The sequence below is a fragment of the Chiloscyllium plagiosum genome, chromosome 11 (assembly GCF_004010195.1).
Source record: "Chiloscyllium plagiosum isolate BGI_BamShark_2017 chromosome 11, ASM401019v2, whole genome shotgun sequence".
NCBI classification, from domain to species: domain Eukaryota; kingdom Metazoa; phylum Chordata; class Chondrichthyes; order Orectolobiformes; family Hemiscylliidae; genus Chiloscyllium; species Chiloscyllium plagiosum.
This window is the reverse complement of record NC_057720.1, coordinates 2645763-2663129: the sequence shown is the minus strand read 5'-3', so window position 1 is coordinate 2663129 and position 17367 is coordinate 2645763. Positions and strand designations below refer to the sequence as shown.

Here is a 17367-nt window from a genome sequence, read left to right as displayed (position 1 = left end):
TCTAACATCCTCGGCACTCCTCCTACCTATGTCATTGGTGCCAATATGGACCACGACTTCGGGCTGCTCCCCCTCCCCCTCCAGGACCCGGAAAACACGATCAGAGACATCACGTACCCTTGCACCTGGGAGGCAACATACCAAACGTGAGTTTCTCTCGTTCCCACAAAACCGCCTATCTGTGCCCCTAACTATCGAGTCCCCAATTACTACTGCTCTGCTCTTCTATTAATATAGATCAATGTTGATTGATTCAGGTCCAAAGGGTCTGTTTCCGTGCTGTATATCTCTATCACTCTAAGGTGGCATTACATAACTATTGTAATGTGGCACTTACTGCATCATTACACGGTGTTTTCTTGGTTGAGTCAGTCCCTCTCCTGTACTGACTGTGATGGGTAAGCTCTGACCTGTTGGCATTTTGCTGTTGGGAGGTGTCTGGGGGAATGGAAGCGTACTGGTGTTGGAGGGCACAGTGTATGTGGAAATAATGGCGTACGTTGTATTACAGCAGCACCTGCTGAGCTGTAGCATTAACTGCTGTGCCAGAGCCTGGAGTTCCTCCATAAAACCTCTCCCTCCTCTTGGAGGATGGTCGTTGAAACCTTCCCCTTTGATGAAACCTCGTCATGTAGCTGTACCTTGTCTTAACTTTGTTAAAGTTTCTGTATAAATGCATATTGTTTTGCTTGTCTGAGATTTTTACAATGATCATCACAAATGAAAATTGCTGAGGACCCCAATAACAGGCAGTCAGATAAAGATGCTGAGCATCAGTGGCCCAGTGAAGTTCACCATTGCACACCCTCTGCTTCTGATGCTATTGAAGCAAACTTGGTCAGCCCTGCTTCAGTTCCGGATGCTTTCAACCAGATGTCAAGAAAACAACTGAAGCAGTCCATGTTCAAACACAACAAGACCTGAACAATATCCAGGCTTGTGCTGACATGTAGTAACTAACCTTCTCACCACATAAATGCCGGGCTATGAACATCACCAAAAAGAGACAAACTAACCATCGGCCCTTGACATTCAATGATGTTACCATCACTGAATTCCCTACTATCAACATCTTGGAGGTTACCATTGACTAGGAGCTCAATTAGATTCACCACTTAAACCTAGTGGCTACAAGAGCAGGTCAGAGACTAGGAATCCTGCAGTAACTCACCTCCTGACTCCCCAAAGCCTGTCCACCACCTACAAGGCCCAAGTCAGGAGTGTGATGGAATACTCCCCACTTGCCTGGATGGGTTCAGCTCCAACAACACTCAAGAAGCTCGACACCATCCTGAACAAAGCAGTCCCCACTTGATTGGCACCACATCCACAAATATCCACTCCCACCACTACTGACGCTCAGTAGCAGCAGTGCGTACTATTTTCAAGATGCACTGCAGAAACTCACAAAAGATCCTCAGACCGCATCTTCCAAACCCGTGACCATTTCCATCTAGAAGGACAAGGGCAACAGATACATGGATAGTTAGCCTCCAAGCCACTGATGATTCAGCCATTCCTAAACTATCATTGGGTCAAAATCCTGGAATTTCCTCCCGAAGGAATTGTGGTACTAATTATACCACATGGACTGCAGCGGTTCAAGAAGGCAGCTCACCACCGCCTTCTCAAGGGGCAACTAGAGAAACAAAATGCTGGTCCAGCCAGTGACACCCACATCCTACGAGTGAAAACATATCAAGCCTGCCTCCTGTTTTATCATCAACATCAGAGTCGAAAAGTGTGGTGCTGGAAAAGCACAGCCAGTCAGGCAACATCCGAGGAGCAGGACAGTCAACATTTTAAGCGTAAGCTCTGAAGAGTTTATGCTCGATACATCGATTCTCCTGCTCCTCGGATGCTGCCTGACTGGCTGTGCTTATCCAGCACCACACTTTTCGATTCTGATCTCCAGCAACTGCAGTCCTCACTTTCTCCTAACGTCAACATCACTAAGATTTGTGTTAGAATCCTCAGAGAGAGCCCCTGGCAATATCTAATCGCAAGGAATTAAGGAATATGGGCAGAGTGCTGGTAAGTGGCATTGAAATGCCCATCAGCCATGATTGAATGGCAGAGTGGACTCGATGGGTCGAATGGCCTTACTTCCACTCCTAGTTCTTATGCTCTTATGGACTTCCTGAACCATAGCATGGAATTTACAATCACCATTTTTTTTTAAAGAATGTTTGTGACACTTTGGACAGCCCTTGCCTGTTCTTGCCTCATCACAACTGCTGGCATTTTATGAAGTGGCTAAAAAGATATGAAATGATTCCATTTCTCAAACTGTAAAACCACAAGTGCCAACCCTACCCTTAATACACACACACACACTTAAGAATAAAGTTATAGATCAATACGATTTCACATGGATTCAATAACATATTTCAACCATTCCATGTGACAGCAAGTTCCACATTCTCCCCGTTCTCTGGATAAAGATGTTCTCCTGAATGCTCAGATGGATTTCTTAGGGATTTTGCTACACTTATGGTTTCTCGTTTTGAACCCATGAATACATAATTAACATCTGCTCTACCTTTATCATTTTCAACTCTTTCACAATCGTAAATAGCTGAAAATGTGTTGCTGGAAAAGCGCAGCAGGTCAGGCAGCATCCAGGGAACAGGAGAATCGACGTTTCAGGCATAAGCCCTTCTTCAGGAATCCTGAAGAAGGGCTTATGCCCGAAACGTCGATTCTCCTGTTCCTTGGATGCTGCCTGACTTGCTGCGCTTTTCCAGCAACACATTTTTAGCTCTGATCTCCAGCATCTGCAGACCTCACTTTCTCCACAATCGTAAATACCATTCCTTGAGACCTTTTTGATGAGCATGTATGGATCACTGGTTGAATTTATTCAAAAGACTTACAGGTGGTCCTGGATCCCCCTTTGGCCCAGGTAAGCCTTCATAATCTAAATAATCGAGGAAGTCTTCATAATCGTAATCGTAGTTTTCAATATCAATTTCTTGTGAATTTTCCATGTTGTGATCTGAGTCCACAGGCGAGTAACCGTTTTCATCCCATAAACTGTTCTGGTTTAGTGAAGAGGTGTCTGTTGATGTTCTGTACAGTGTTGCATTGATCATCTGTATTTCCAGAAGCTGGTCTGAAATTTCCTTTGTGACCTCAGGCTGGTTTACATTTCTAAGGCTTTCTTTTATTGTGTGTTGTTTCAGCAGCGAAGTCAAGGGTGAGAAATCTTCATCAGAAATCTTTGAATTCTCTGCATTTCCGTTCTCTGTAACATTTTCAGATTGGTCTGCTTTCGATTCAGCTCCTTCCCTGCTGGACAATTCTTTGAATTTTCTCACACTTGAGTTGAAAGTTTGGTCAAGGAGAACCTGGACAAGGTCAGGGTCAAGCCTTGAGTCATTCCATGAATGCGATCTTGTTCTATCATTGAAATGAGGGGTTGACGTTGGAGGTAATTGGGTCAAAATCTTTGATTCTTCCAAGTTCCTTTGAGTATTGGTTTCAACAACTCCATCTAATGAGTGGCCTAAATATTCATCCTCATCAGTAATATTTTGTCCATGTGTACTTGTGGTATGGGTTGATGTTGGTGTTGAACTTCCTTGCATCTCTTCACTCAGTGAAGACCTTGTGTCTCCCAAGCTTGAGTTGGTAACTTCGGGAGACGTAGTGGAAAGTGAGGGTGACAGGGATCGGTAAGTGTCAGCCAGGCGACATTGCTTCTTCACGTAATTGCAATAGTTCAACAAAGCTTGTGCATCAGGATAAATATCCAGCTGGCACAAGGCACCTTCAAATGGAACTGCATTCCAGTTCATCCTTCCTAAGGTGAACTTGCTACCGGAAACAAATTTCTGTGGTTTGACGAGCAGCTCCTTACTGATGAGCTTCTCCCCACAGTCGGAAGAAAATGTAGCAGTTTTGCCTTTAATTGAAATGGCAAATGAATGCCATTGCCCATTGTGAGCATTATATGCAAAATATACAGATTGCTTCTCAGCAACATACACAACTAATTTTCTTGGTAAAACCTGCACACCAAACTGCAGTCTGTTCTTATTTCTAATACTAACGAGGAAAGCGTTGTTGACTCGATGAGAGCAGAGACTAACAAGTATAGTGAAGTCATTGCTGGTGTCTAATGGCATTATGCTTGTGACCGCAGCTTCAATGTGTGCGTCACTTGACAGGATAATGCCATTCTCTGTGGCTGTGATTCCCCGAGGTAGCAAGAGCGATGGCTGTTGGGAAGGTGATCCTGATGAAGAGCGTGTTCCATTGTCTGTAAGACCAAGTTTTTGGAGAATGTCTACACCTAAAATTAAAAAAACACACAATGAAAACGTGTCATGTAATAATCTAAATCACAACATACAATTTGACAGCACTGATCCAGGCCGTTCAGCTGAGCTGCTCCATGCTGGTACTTTGGCTCCACATGAGCCATCCCCCATCCCTCTCCATGTCACCCCATCAATGTGCGCTTCTAGTCCTTTTACCCTCATTCTTCAATAGTATCTACATTGTTCAGTTCAACCACTCCCTGTGGCAGTGAGCTCCACATTCTCACATCTTTCTCAGTAAGGAATTTTTTCCAGAGTTCCTGACTGGATTTCTTAGTGACGGCCTTTGTACGTGAATCACGAAACATTAACATGGCATTACTGAAAGTAACTAGGAAGGTAAATTGGTCTTTATAGAGAGGGGATGGAGTGTGGAAGTAGGAAGGATTTGTTACAATGGTGGAAAGTGAAGACTGCAGATGCTGGAGATCAGAGCTTAAAAATGTGTTGCTGGAAAAGCGCAGCAGGTCAGGCAGCATCCAAGGAACAGGATAATCGAGGTTTCCAGCAACACATTTTTAAGCTTTGCTACAATGGTGCAGGGCTTTGGTGAGACTGCATCTGGAATACTGTACAGTTATGGTCTCCGCACTTAGGAAGGAAATAGCTACATTGGAAGCTGCTCACAGAAGGTGCATTGGGCTGACTGTTGTGATGAGGTGTTTGTCTCATGAGGAAAGGTTAAGCAGTTTGGATTTGTACCCAGTTTGAAGGTTAGAAGTAAAGGAGGCAACTTTCTTGGAGTAAAGATGTTGAGAGAGTTTAACGAATCTGTTCCCTGGTGGGGGAATCCAGGATTAAGGGGCACCATTTTAAAATAAGGCACCTTCCATTGATGTAGAAAGTGAAGAGGAACTTCTTCTCCAAGACAGGGCTGTTAATCTCTGGAAGTTTCTTCTCCAGAGAATTGTAGAGGCTGGGTCATTAAGACTGAGATTTTTGTTACATTAAAGAGTCAAAAGTTATCCAGGAGGTGGGCAGGAAAGAAGCTGAAATCAGATCAGCCATGAAGTTATTAGATGGAAGGGCAGGGTCCAGGGCTGTTCCTATTTCTCATTAATCCAGTTCTCTAGATACAAAGGCCAGCATCCCCGTTCATTTTTAAATTATTTTGTATACCTGATGGTTTTAATGGCCTGTTACATCGGATCACAAAGTATGTTTCAACATTTGCTAGTTTTACGCTTCAGAGAAAAAAATGTTCTTTCCTTTTAAGAAAAATATAACCATAGAAACATAGAAAGGTGATGCAGGAATAAGCCATTTGGCCCTTCAAGCCAGTTCCACCACTCAATATGATCATGGTTGATCATACAATCTCAGTATCCTAATCCCGCCCTCTCCCCATTCTCTATGATCCCTTTAGCTGTAAGGGTCATGTCCAGCTCCCTCTAGAATCTATCTAAAGAATTGGCTCCAACAGCTTCCTATGGGAGAGAATTCCACAGGTTAACAGCTCTCTAAGTGAAGGCATTTGTCCTCATCTCAGTCCCGAATGGCTTACCCCTCATTCTTAGACTGTGACCATCAAAATGGATCACCTCTCATTTGCCTACAGTGAAATCCATTTGCCACCATTTATATTTTCATTGACTTATATTCTTAAAGATGAAATGTAACCCTGCTTGTTCAGATTCTGAATGGGTAAGAGGGGATTATTTTGGGTGGGTAAGAGGGGATGAGGCTACTGAGGGGCTGATGGTGTCAGAGTGGAGTAGCAACACAGTGTGCATGGGATAGCAATGCACAGCAGGGCTGATTGGCCACAGCAATAACAACTTACATTTCTTTGATGTGGTAAAACATCCTGGAATTCTTTGAAGAAGTGATTACAAAGCAAAATTTGGCACCAAGAGATAGGACATAAGAACATGAGTAGGCCATTCACCCCATTCAAGGTAAATATATAGGATTTAAAAACTGCTTGGTTAAAGTGGTAGGTTATAGGAAGCTGCATAAAGGAGGAAAGTGAGGTAGAAGATTGGAGAAGATAAAGGAAGGAATGAGGATCCAGGCATATCCATACAGCATGGAAACAGAGCCTTTGGACCAACCAGTCCGTGTTGACCAGCTTTGCCAGACAAAACTAGTCCCACTTGCCTGCATTTGGCCCATATCCATTTAAATCTTTCCCATTCATGTCCCTGTGTGAATGTCTTTTAAATGTTGTAACTGTACTCGTGTCTACCACTTCTTTTGGCAGCTCATTCCATTCACAAACAAAGCTAGTGTTGTTAATATTGAGGGATGCTCAAGAGGGCAGAATTGAAGGAAAGAAGAGAACTCGGAGAGCTAGCGAGCTGGGAGAAGTTCTGGAGTTAGGAAGGGAGCAAAGTCATGGTCAGATTCAAAAACACAGGTGAGAATTTTCAAATCATTGTCTTATCAGTGAACACCATAAATTGAGGAGCAGAGTGCGGGAAAGGGTGTGGAGCAGGAAAACTTCCCTCAGCCCCTCAGTGAGAACTGAAATTGCACAGACTGACATCACGATGCTGCAGAGTGACTCACTGAAATGACAAGGTGATTGTACCAGCTGCCTGGAATGATTCATGACTCAGACAGCAACTTGACAGCATGTTAGGACTGAGTAAGGTCAACTTCAAATACCTGCTGAGTTTAAAAAGAGACTCTCAGTATAACCGGTTTGAACAGTTTTTAATTCTTTTAGCAGGCAAGATGTGTGCACCTCTGCATGCAATGTGTTCACAGATCTGTTGTCTACAGAAAAACACTGCCTTAATTTCAAACACAACCAATCAGTTCAGTTGGTTTCATCACACAAATATCAGTGCATGTGTCTCCCTATTTTTCTTTTATACTTGTCACATTTAAGTGAATTGTCCTTATTCATAACGGGTCATGGAAATCACTGGCTGGGGCTAGCATTTATTCCTCGTCCTTTGTTGCCCCTTGAGAAGGTGGGAGTGAGCTGCCTTCTTGAACCGCTGCAGTCCATGTGCTGTAGGTAGACCCACATTGCCCTTAGGGAGAGAATTTCAGGATTTTGACCCAGCAACAGTGAAGAAACAGCGATGTATTTGCAAGTCAGGATGGTGAGTGGCTTGGAGGGGAACTTGCAGGTGGAGGTCCTTCCCAGGTATCTGCCACGCTTGTCCTTCTCAAGAGAAGTGGTCATGAGTTTAGAAGATGCATTCATCCAGGCAAGTTGGGAGAATTCCACCTTGTGCTTTGTAGATGGTGCACAGGCTTTAGGGAGTCAGGAGCAGCGTTACTCACTGCAGAATTGCCAGCTTTTGACCTGCTTTTGGTGCCATTGTGTTTTTGTGGTGAGTCCAATTGAGTTTCTGGACAATGTAACCCCAAGAATATTGATAGTGGGGGATTCAGTGATGATAACACCATTGGGTGTCAAGGGGCGGTGGTTAGGTTGTCTGTTATTGGTGATGGTCATAGCCTGGCATTTGTGTAACATGAATGTTACTTGCCACATATCAGCCCAAGACTGGATAGAGTCAGAGAGATGTATAGCATGGAAACAGACCCTTCGGTCCAACCCGTCCAGGCCGACCAGATATCCCAACCCAATCTAGTCCCACCTCCCAGAAACGTTGCCGATTGTCACAAACACCATCTGCTTCTCTAAACCCCTTCAGGGATCAAAAATATGCCAATAAAGGGAATATAATAAAGATGTCTAATGAGAGGAATGAAACCAGATAGACAATCTGGCATTGACTAAAGCACAGGAAATGATAATGTCAAGTACAGTCCTATCAACCCTGCAAAATCCTCCTAACAAACGTCTGGTATCCTGTGCTGTCCCACAGGCTAGTCCACGTAAAGCTGTAGAGCTGCCTTCATGTCAGAATTAGCAGCAGCTGAATCATATTTAACCACAGCCTGTACTCTCACCACCTTGAGAGGCTCTTGTGGTGCTCTGATAGTGTCACTACCTCTGAGGCAGAAGTCCTGGGTTCAACTCCCACCTCATCCATGTGATATGTCATAGAGATGTACAGCATGGAAACAGACCCTTCAGACCAGATATCCTAACCCAATCTAGTCCCACCTGCCAGCACCCGGCCCATATCCATCCAAACCCTTTCTATTCATATACCCATCCAAATGCCTTTTAAATGTTGCAGTTGTACTAGCCTCCACCACTTCCTCTGGTAGCTCATTCCATACACGTACCACCCTTTGCATGAAAAAGTTGCTCCTTAGGTCTCTTTTATATCTTTCCCCTCTCACCCTAAACCTATGCCCTCGAGTTCTGGACTCTCCCACCCCAGGGAAAATATTTTGTCTATTTATCCTATCCATGCCCCTCATGATTTTGTAAGCCTCTATAAGGGCACCCCTCAGCCTCCGACTCTCCAGGGAAAACATCCTGTTCAACCTCTCCCTATAGCTCAAATCCTCTAACCCTGACAACATCCTTGTAAATCTTTTCTGAACCCTTTCAAGTTTCACAACATCTCTCCGATAGGAAGGAGACCAGATTTGCATGCAATATTCCAACAGTGGCCTAACCAATGTCCTGTACAGCCGCAACATGAACTCCCAACTCCTGTACTCAATATTCTGACCAATAGGAAAGCATACCAAACGCCTTCTTCACTATCCTATCTACCTGCGACTCCACTTTCAAGGAGCTATGAACCTGCACTCCAAGGTTTCTTTGTTCAGCAACATTCCCTAGGACCTTACCATTAAGTGCATAACTCCTGCTAAGACTTACTTTCCCAAAATGCAGCACCTCACATTTATCTGAATTAAACTCCACCTGCCACTTCTCAGCCCATTGGCCCATCTGATCAAGATCCTGTTGTAATCTGAAGTAACCTTCTTCGCTGTCCACTACACTTCCAATTTTGGTGTCATCTGCAAACTTCATCATGAGTGGCATGGATAGGATAAATACACCAGGGGAGTCCAGAACTAGAGGTCTGGTGAGAGGGGAAAGTTATAAAAGAGACCTAAGGGGCAACATTTTCACCCAGAGGGTGGTACGTGTATGGAATGAGCTGCCAGAGGAAGTGGTGGAGGCTGGTACGATTGCAACATTTAAGAGGCATTTGGATGGGTATATGAATAGGAAGGGTTTGGAGGGTTATGGGCCGGGTGCTGGCAGGTGGGGCTAGCTTGGATTGTTTTATCTGGTCGGCATGGACGAGTTGGAATGTTTCCGTGCTGTACATTTCTATGATTCTATAACTCTATATGCTCTGCTGTACAAAGATTCCAACAATATTAATGAAGACCAGTGCTCTAGATCTTGCTGCTCCCCTAGCCAACTGTTCAAGCTACAACACTGGCATCTACCTGACAAAATGGAGAATTGACCAGGTATGTCCTGTAAACAACATCAGTGATGCCCAGTTCCGGTTCTGCCGGGCTCACTCAGCTCCTGACCTCATTACAGCCTTGGTTCAAACATAGACAAAAGAACTGAATTCCAGAGGGAAGATGAGAGTGACAGCCCTTGACATCAAGGCTGGATTCGACTAAATGTGGCATCAAGTAGCCCAAGCAAAACTGGAATCAATGGGTATCAGGGGGCAAACTCTCTGCTAGTTGGAGTCATACCTGACACAAAGGAAGATGGTTGTGGTGTTTTGAGGGTTAGTCATCTCAGCTTCAGGACACCTCTGCAGGAGTCCGTCAGGGTAGTGTTCTGGGTCCAACCATCTTCAGCTGCTTCATCAATGATTTTCCCTCCATCATAAGGTCAGAAGTGGGGATGATCGCCGATGATTGTGCAGTGTTCAGCACCATTCACCCTCCACAGACACTGAAGCAGTCCATGTTCAAATGCAACAAAATCTGGGCCAGGCAACGTTTTCACACAGAAGGTGGTACATGTATGCAATGAGCCACCAGAGGATATAGTGGAGGCTGGTACAATTGCAACATTTAAAAGGCATTTGGATGGGTATATGAATAGGAAGGGTTTGGAGGGATATGGGCCGGGTGCTGGCAGGTGGGACTAGATTGGGTTGGGATATCTGGTCCGAAGGGTCTGTTTCCATGCTGTACATCTCTATGACATATCACATGGATGAGGTGGGAGTTGAACCCAGGACTTCTGCCTCAGAGGTAGTGACACTACCAGAGCACCACAAGAGCCTCTCAAGGTGGTGAAAGTACAGGCTGTGGTTAAATATGATTCAGCTGCTGCTAATTCTGACATGAAGGCAGCTCTACAGCTTTACGTGGACTAGCCTGTGGGACAACACAGGATACCAGACGTTTGTTAGGAGGATTTTGCAGGGTTGATAGGACTGTACTTGACATTATCATTTCCTGTGCTTTAGTCAATGCCAGATTGTCTATCTGGTTTCATTCCTCTCATTAGACATCTTTATTATATTCCCTTTATTGGCATATTTTTGATCCCTGAAGGGGTTTAGAGAAGCAGATGGTGTTTGTGACAATCGGCAATGTTTCTGTGGTCACCAGTCAATTAATGCAGATTTATTAACGGAATTTAAATTTCACCATCAGCGGTGATGGGATTTGAACTCATGCCCTCGAGTTTAACCTGGGTCTCTGGATTACTAGTCCAGCGGCATTACTATTGTAAGAATATAAGAATCAACCATCTTCCTGAACCTGATAATTTACTGTCTTGCTGGGAATTGCAATTCTGTCGACTTACTTGTGATTTCTTTCTATGTGAAGAACTTAACTTCAACTCTGTCTGAAAATGGTCTAACACAATACAGAAATGTTATTCCTTTCCAATCTGCCACAGGCAGGGATGTGTTTGTGTATCACAGCAAGAATCGATCTCATTTTTTCAGGTTGCCTGGAGGTGAGCATTTCTAACATACCAGTATAGGGGGCTACATACAGCAGCACACCAACAGCAGGAGGACTGTCTGTTCAGGTTACACTTTGACCGTGCGATTGAACATTTGTGCAAGCCATGTGATAAAGTGCTGGAGCAGTCTCTCATGTCCATAATCCCATGAACATTCCCATCTCTCTGCTGCTGACACAATATTCCAGCTACACTCAAATCATTCAAACTCACAGGATCAGCCTTCTACAGGCTAATCCAGGAATTCAGGACAAAAGCTCCGCCCACCGCTCCCAAGAGACCCAGATCAAATTGTCAGAATAACAGACCATCCCATGAAATAGGAGACAGGTGCTCACGCAAGCCTTTCACCGAATCCTGACCTAAAGCACAATGCTCCAAGCTCAATATTTCAAAATGCATTCAGCTCTCATTCCTCCAGGCAATAAACAAGTGGTCATTTTCTTTTATATTACAACCTTTAAATTCTTACTTTAGCCTTTATTTTCCATTGTTTTTCTCTCTCAATCCAACCTTTTGTTCCCTCTCTTTATTTCTCCTTCTGTATCTGATTTGATTTGAACTCTCCAGGTTTCCTTAGCTGGCCACTGTCAGGTCCTCGTGTTGCTTTGCAAAGAGAAATTCTCAGACTGGGATCCCAGTTGCCTTCAATGAGTTACGATCAGTGAACCTCCGACACTGCACAGTGCATTACCAGGATAGCTTTAAAGATGAGCAAACCAATTCAATTCCTTCCGTTCTGTGAGATGCCCCATACTCCAGCAATTTCTGGACTACGATCTCACCTTACAGCTACTCTTAAACCTCTTTAACATCTCTTCCTGCATCATTTGATACGTGAGTCACTGTGATAAATCTATGGACAGAGCACCTCAGGCATCCTTTGATATTTTGAATTGGGGATTGAGTAGGTCACAAAAACCATCACGGGATAAAGAGGTAAACCTGTCAGAAAGCACGACAAGAACAGAGTTCAGTCACAAAATCATGCTGAAAAGCATGAGCCCTTTTGCAGATTGCAATCGAAGGAGAATTGAAGCTTTATAACTGAAATAAACTCGCATTAACTGAGACCTAGCTAAGTATCCTTGCTGATTCTTATCTTGTTCATTTTTGGCTGTTTTGTAATGTATATTAGAACACAGAACCTAGGCTGACAGCCTGGTGTTGCAATGCATTTTCAGAGTTGCTTCTAGTCAGATCAGATAATTAGTGTTCCAAACAAATGCATTTTTCCTAAATTTACAATGCTGCACCACCATTTGACAGATCAGAGTGCAATATAGAACCATTAAATGCAGGGCAATGCATTCTGAATGTCTTATTCTGCTTACTGTGCAGGATTCACTTACATGACATAAAATTTTTTCTGTTGGGGTCAGTCTGGAGGAGGTGATGGGTTAGGAAGGGGTTTCAGCCTCTTGGTATACAAAGGAAGTGACCTAGACACACACTGGACATCTGCAGTAGCTGGCCCAGCACTATGTGCTTCATTCAGCTGATCATCCTGGGCTTTGGAATGTGTCAGTCTTCCACACTCCAACATCAACCATTGATTGCACGGGAGGAACAGCAGATTGCTGGGAAAATGAAAGCATGTCCTGCAGCAGCAGGAGAAACTTGTCTCAGCGTGCATCCCTGGAAACAGCCTGCAGGGTGATGTGTCACAGAGCTGCTCAGGATAAATCAAAACACAAACCATTACAGTTCCTTCTTTATGTTCTTTACAAAGACACATTCCAGGAGGAAATGGAAGACTTGCCTTTCAGCAGCACAGGGTATCCCAAAGCACTTCACAGCCAATGCTGTCACTATTGCAAAGAAGGAACCACAGACTAATTTGCACACAGTAAGCTCCCACAAACAGCCTATTTGTTCAGGTGTTTCTTTAAGGATAAAGATGGCCCAGGACACTGGCAAGCTCCCCTGTTCTTCATTAACTGAATGCCAAGGGATCAGTTATATACAACTGAGAAGGCAGCCAGAACCTTGGCTTAGCATCTCAACCGAAAGACAGCAACTCCAACAATGAAACGCTCCTTCAGTACTGACCCTCTGACAACGCAGCACTCCCTTAGTGCTGACCCTCTGACGGTGCAGCACTCACTCAGTACTGACCCTCCGACAGTGCAGCACTCATTCAGTACTGACCCTCCGACAGTGCGGCACTCCCTCAGCACTGACGCTCTGACGGTGTGGCACTCCCTCAGCACTGACGCTCTGACGGTGTGGCACTCCCTCAATTTCACATATGGAGAACGCATCAACTAATGCAAGTTAATTTTATCATAAGCACAAATGTTCAGGTCAGTTTTATTTCATGAGATAATGATTGTAACATTAAATCAGTAGAACAGCTTGTATTAATCTCACATTCTCAACAAAGTATAACACAAATATATCATGATGTGGCGGTGCCGGTATTGGACTGGGGTGGATATAGGATATAAGGGGGGGTAGATATAGGACTGATGTTAGGGGTAGGTTCTTCACTCAGCGAGTCGTTAGTTCATGGAATGCCCTGCCAGTAACAGTGGTGGACTCTCCCTCTTTATGGGCATTTAAGAGGGCATTGGATAGGTATATGGAGGATAGTGGATTAGTGTAGTTTAGGTGGGCTTGGATCGGCGCAACATCGAGGGCCCAAGGGCCTGTACTGCGCTGTATTCTTCTATGTTCTATGTTCTAAAATCAGAAGTCACATGACCCCAGGTTATAGTCCAAAAGGTTTATTTGAAATCACAAGCTTTTGGAGCACTGCTCCTTCCTCAGGTAAACTGACAAATGCACTGCACCTGATGAAGGAGCATTGCTCTGAAAGCTTGTGAATTCAAATACATCTGTCGGATTATAACCTGGTGTCATCTGACTTCTGACAAGTTTCTCACACAAGCAATTTCAAATGAAGTTCAACTCTGAGCCAGATCAGAGTTTCTGGGATAGATGATCAAAAGGTTGGTCAATCATGAGGTCGAAAGAACACAGGGAACTGCAAAGACAGAGAGTTTTAAGAACCAAGTTCCAGAATTTAGCCCCACGCAGCTGAAGATGCAACGGTCAAAGATGCAGCGATTAAGACCAGGAATATTCAAGAAGCAAGGGTGAAAGGAAGGAATTGCTATCAGAGAGCTGTTGGCCAGGAGGAGATTAGAAGGCAGAGAGACTTTGGAAGGGGATGCTAGATAGCTGAAAGAACATTTGCCAATGATAACAAAAAATTAATTTTTATCCTGAAATTTGAGGTACATTTAGCAATAGCTGATTAAAAAAAGAGTATCTGTAAGGATAAAAACAAAATACTGCAGGTGCCAGAAATGTAAAACAAACAGAGAAACTCAGCAGGTCTGGCAGTATCTGTGGAGACAGAAACAGAGCTAACATTTCAAGTCATACAATCCCTACAGTGCAGCAAGAGCCCATTTGGTCCATCAAGTGCACTGACCTCCAAACTGCATCCCATCTAGATCCAACCAACCATTCTATTCCTATAACTTCATATTTCCCATGGTTAACCTATGTTGCAACAGACTATGGGCAATTTAGCCTGGCCAGTCCACCTAACCTGCACATCTTTGGACTGTGGGAGGAGACCAGAGCTCTCGAAGGAAACCTATACAGACATGGGGAGAATATCACACACACAGTCGCTCGGGGCTGGAATCAAACCTGGGTTCCTGGCGCTTTGAGGCAGCACTGCTAACCACTGAGCCACCGGGTCACCTAGTGACACTTCTTCAAAATTAACTCAGTTTTACTCCACAGATGCTCCCAGACCTGCTGAGTTTCTCCAGCATTTACCAGGCTGTTGCCTCATATGAAGGGTCTCATCTACCTTTTGGACATGACAGTTCCTCACTGTGTGGGTCCACACCTCATGGACTGACTGTTTGCAGATGTATCTAAAACACCACAGGTGGAAATATCACTCGGGTCACTTCATTAAGGATCACATCATTTCACCATCTGGTCGCCAGATGTACACATTTACTTCATTTCCATTTGGGAAATTATGTTAAGACGTCTCAAATGGAAATTGGAAGAGATATAGAATCTTTCAAGAACATTTATAGCACATGTCAATCTTTCTCCAAGAAACAATTCACTCTGAATTGAACAGAGATGGGAGATTATCGGAAGTTAAATGGTGCCACATTGTCCCTTATCAATAAGATCATGGCTAATCTGTAGACCCAGGTTCAAAGCCCACCACAGTAGATGGTGAAATTTGAATTCAGTAAACTCTCTGGAATTAAGAATTTACTGATGACCATGAAATTATTGTTGGGTATCAGAAAAACCCATCTGGTTCACTAATGTCCTTCAGGGAAGGAAATCTGCCATCCTTGCCCAGTCTGGCCTACACGTGATTCCAGACCCACAGTAACGTGGTTGACTGTCAACTGCCCCCTGAAATGGCCTAGCAAGTTACCCCGTTTATCAATTGCTACAAAGTCTTAACAAAGAAATGAAATTGAACAGACCACTGACATTGACCTAGGCATGGAAAGAACAACAGAAACAGCCCTGTCAACCTGCAAAGTCTTCCTTCATACCACCTGGATGACAATGTCAAAAATGGGAGAGCTGCCTCAAAGTCTAGATTAGATTAGATTACTTACAGTGTGGAAACAGGCCCTTCGGCCCAACAAGTCCACACCGCCCCGCCGAAGCGCAACCCACCCATACCCCCTACATTTACCCTTTACCTAACACTACGGGCAATTTAGCGTGGCCAATTCACCTGACCTGCACATCTTTGGACTGTGGGAGGAAACCGGAGTACCCGGAGGAAACCCACGCAGACACGGGGAGAACGTGCAAACTCCACACAGTCAGTCACCTGAGGCGGGAATTGAACCCAGGTCTCTGGAGCTGTGAGGCAGCAGTGCTAACCACTGTGCCACCGTGCCGCCTAAACAGTCTAGTCAACAGTATATACCATCTGCAAGATGCACTGCAGATATTTACCAAAGATCGTTATATAGCATCTTCAAATTCCATGACCATTACCATCTGGAAAGACAAGGGCAGCAGATACATGGGAACACCACCACCTGCAAGTTCCCCTCCAAGTCAATCACATCCTGACTTGGAAATATTTTGTCGTTCCTTCAGTGTCGCTGGGTCGGAATCTTGGAATTCCCTCCCTAAGAGCATTCTGGGTCTACCTACAGCACATGGATTGCAGCGGTTCAAGGAGTCACCTTACCCCACCTTCTCAAGGGCAACATGGGATAGGAAATGCTGGCCTAGGCAGTGAAACCCAAGCCCCACAAGTGAATTAAAAAAAAGGCTAGTCCAGTTCAGTTTCTGGTCCATAGTACCCCCCCAGAGTGATTCACTGATAATGATGCCTTTGAATGGCAAAGGGTGATGGTTAGATTCTCTCTTGTAGGAGATGGGGTGGTATAGTGGTTCAGTGGTTAGCACTGCTGCCTCACAGCATCTGGGAGCCGGATTCAATTCCAGCTTTGGGCGACTGTTCTGTGTGGAGTTTGCTCATTCGCCTCGTGTCTACGTGGGTTTCCTCCCGGGGCCCCCATTTCCCACCACAATCCAAAGATGTGCAGGTTGGGCGAATTGGCCTTGCTAAATTGCCCATGGTGTCGAGGGATGTGTAGGTTAAGTGTATTAGATAATAGGGTAGGGGAATGAGTCTGGGTGGGTTACTCTTCAGAGGGTCAGTGTGGACTTGTTGGGCCGAAGGGCCAATTTCCACACTATAGGGATTCTATGATTCAATGAAGCACTGGCCCTGGGGTGGGTACAGAGGAGGTTCACGAGAATGATACCAGGAATGAAAAGCTGAATATACAAGGAACATTTGAGGATTCTGGGTCTATACTCAATGGAGTTTAGAAGGATGAGAGGGGATCTAATTGAAACTTACAGAATACTGAATGGCCTAAACAGAGTAGATGTTGGGAAGATGTTTCCATTGGTAGGAGAGACTAGGGCCCGAGAGCCCAGCCTTAGAGTAAAAGGAAGACCTTTTAGAACAGAGATAAGGAGAAACATCTTTAGCCAGAGAGTGGCGAATCTATGGCATTCACTGAAGGCTGTGGAGGTCAGGTCATTGAGTGTATTTAAGACTGAGATAGATAGGTTCTTGATCTTGAAGTGGCTCAAGGGTTACAGGGAGAAAATGGGAGAATGGGGTTGAGAAACTTATCAGGAGAAAGTGAGGTCTGCAGATGCTGGAGATCAAAGTTGAAACTTTATTGCTGGAACAGCACAGCAGGTCAGGCAGCA

General features: G+C 44.5%; 1 protein-coding gene across 3 annotated transcripts in view; it reads right to left on the bottom strand.

The window, feature by feature from the left end:
• Positions 1–17367, bottom strand: part of LOC122554101 (collagen alpha-1(XXIV) chain) — a 461503-nt gene that overhangs the window by 328790 nt on the left and 115346 nt on the right. For all 3 annotated transcript variants that reach the window (XM_043698575.1, XM_043698576.1, XM_043698577.1), the window contains exon 3: positions 2877–4297. In XM_043698575.1, the coding sequence (XP_043554510.1) occupies positions 2877–4297 (1421 nt within the window). The remainder of the gene's footprint in view (positions 1–2876; positions 4298–17367) is intronic.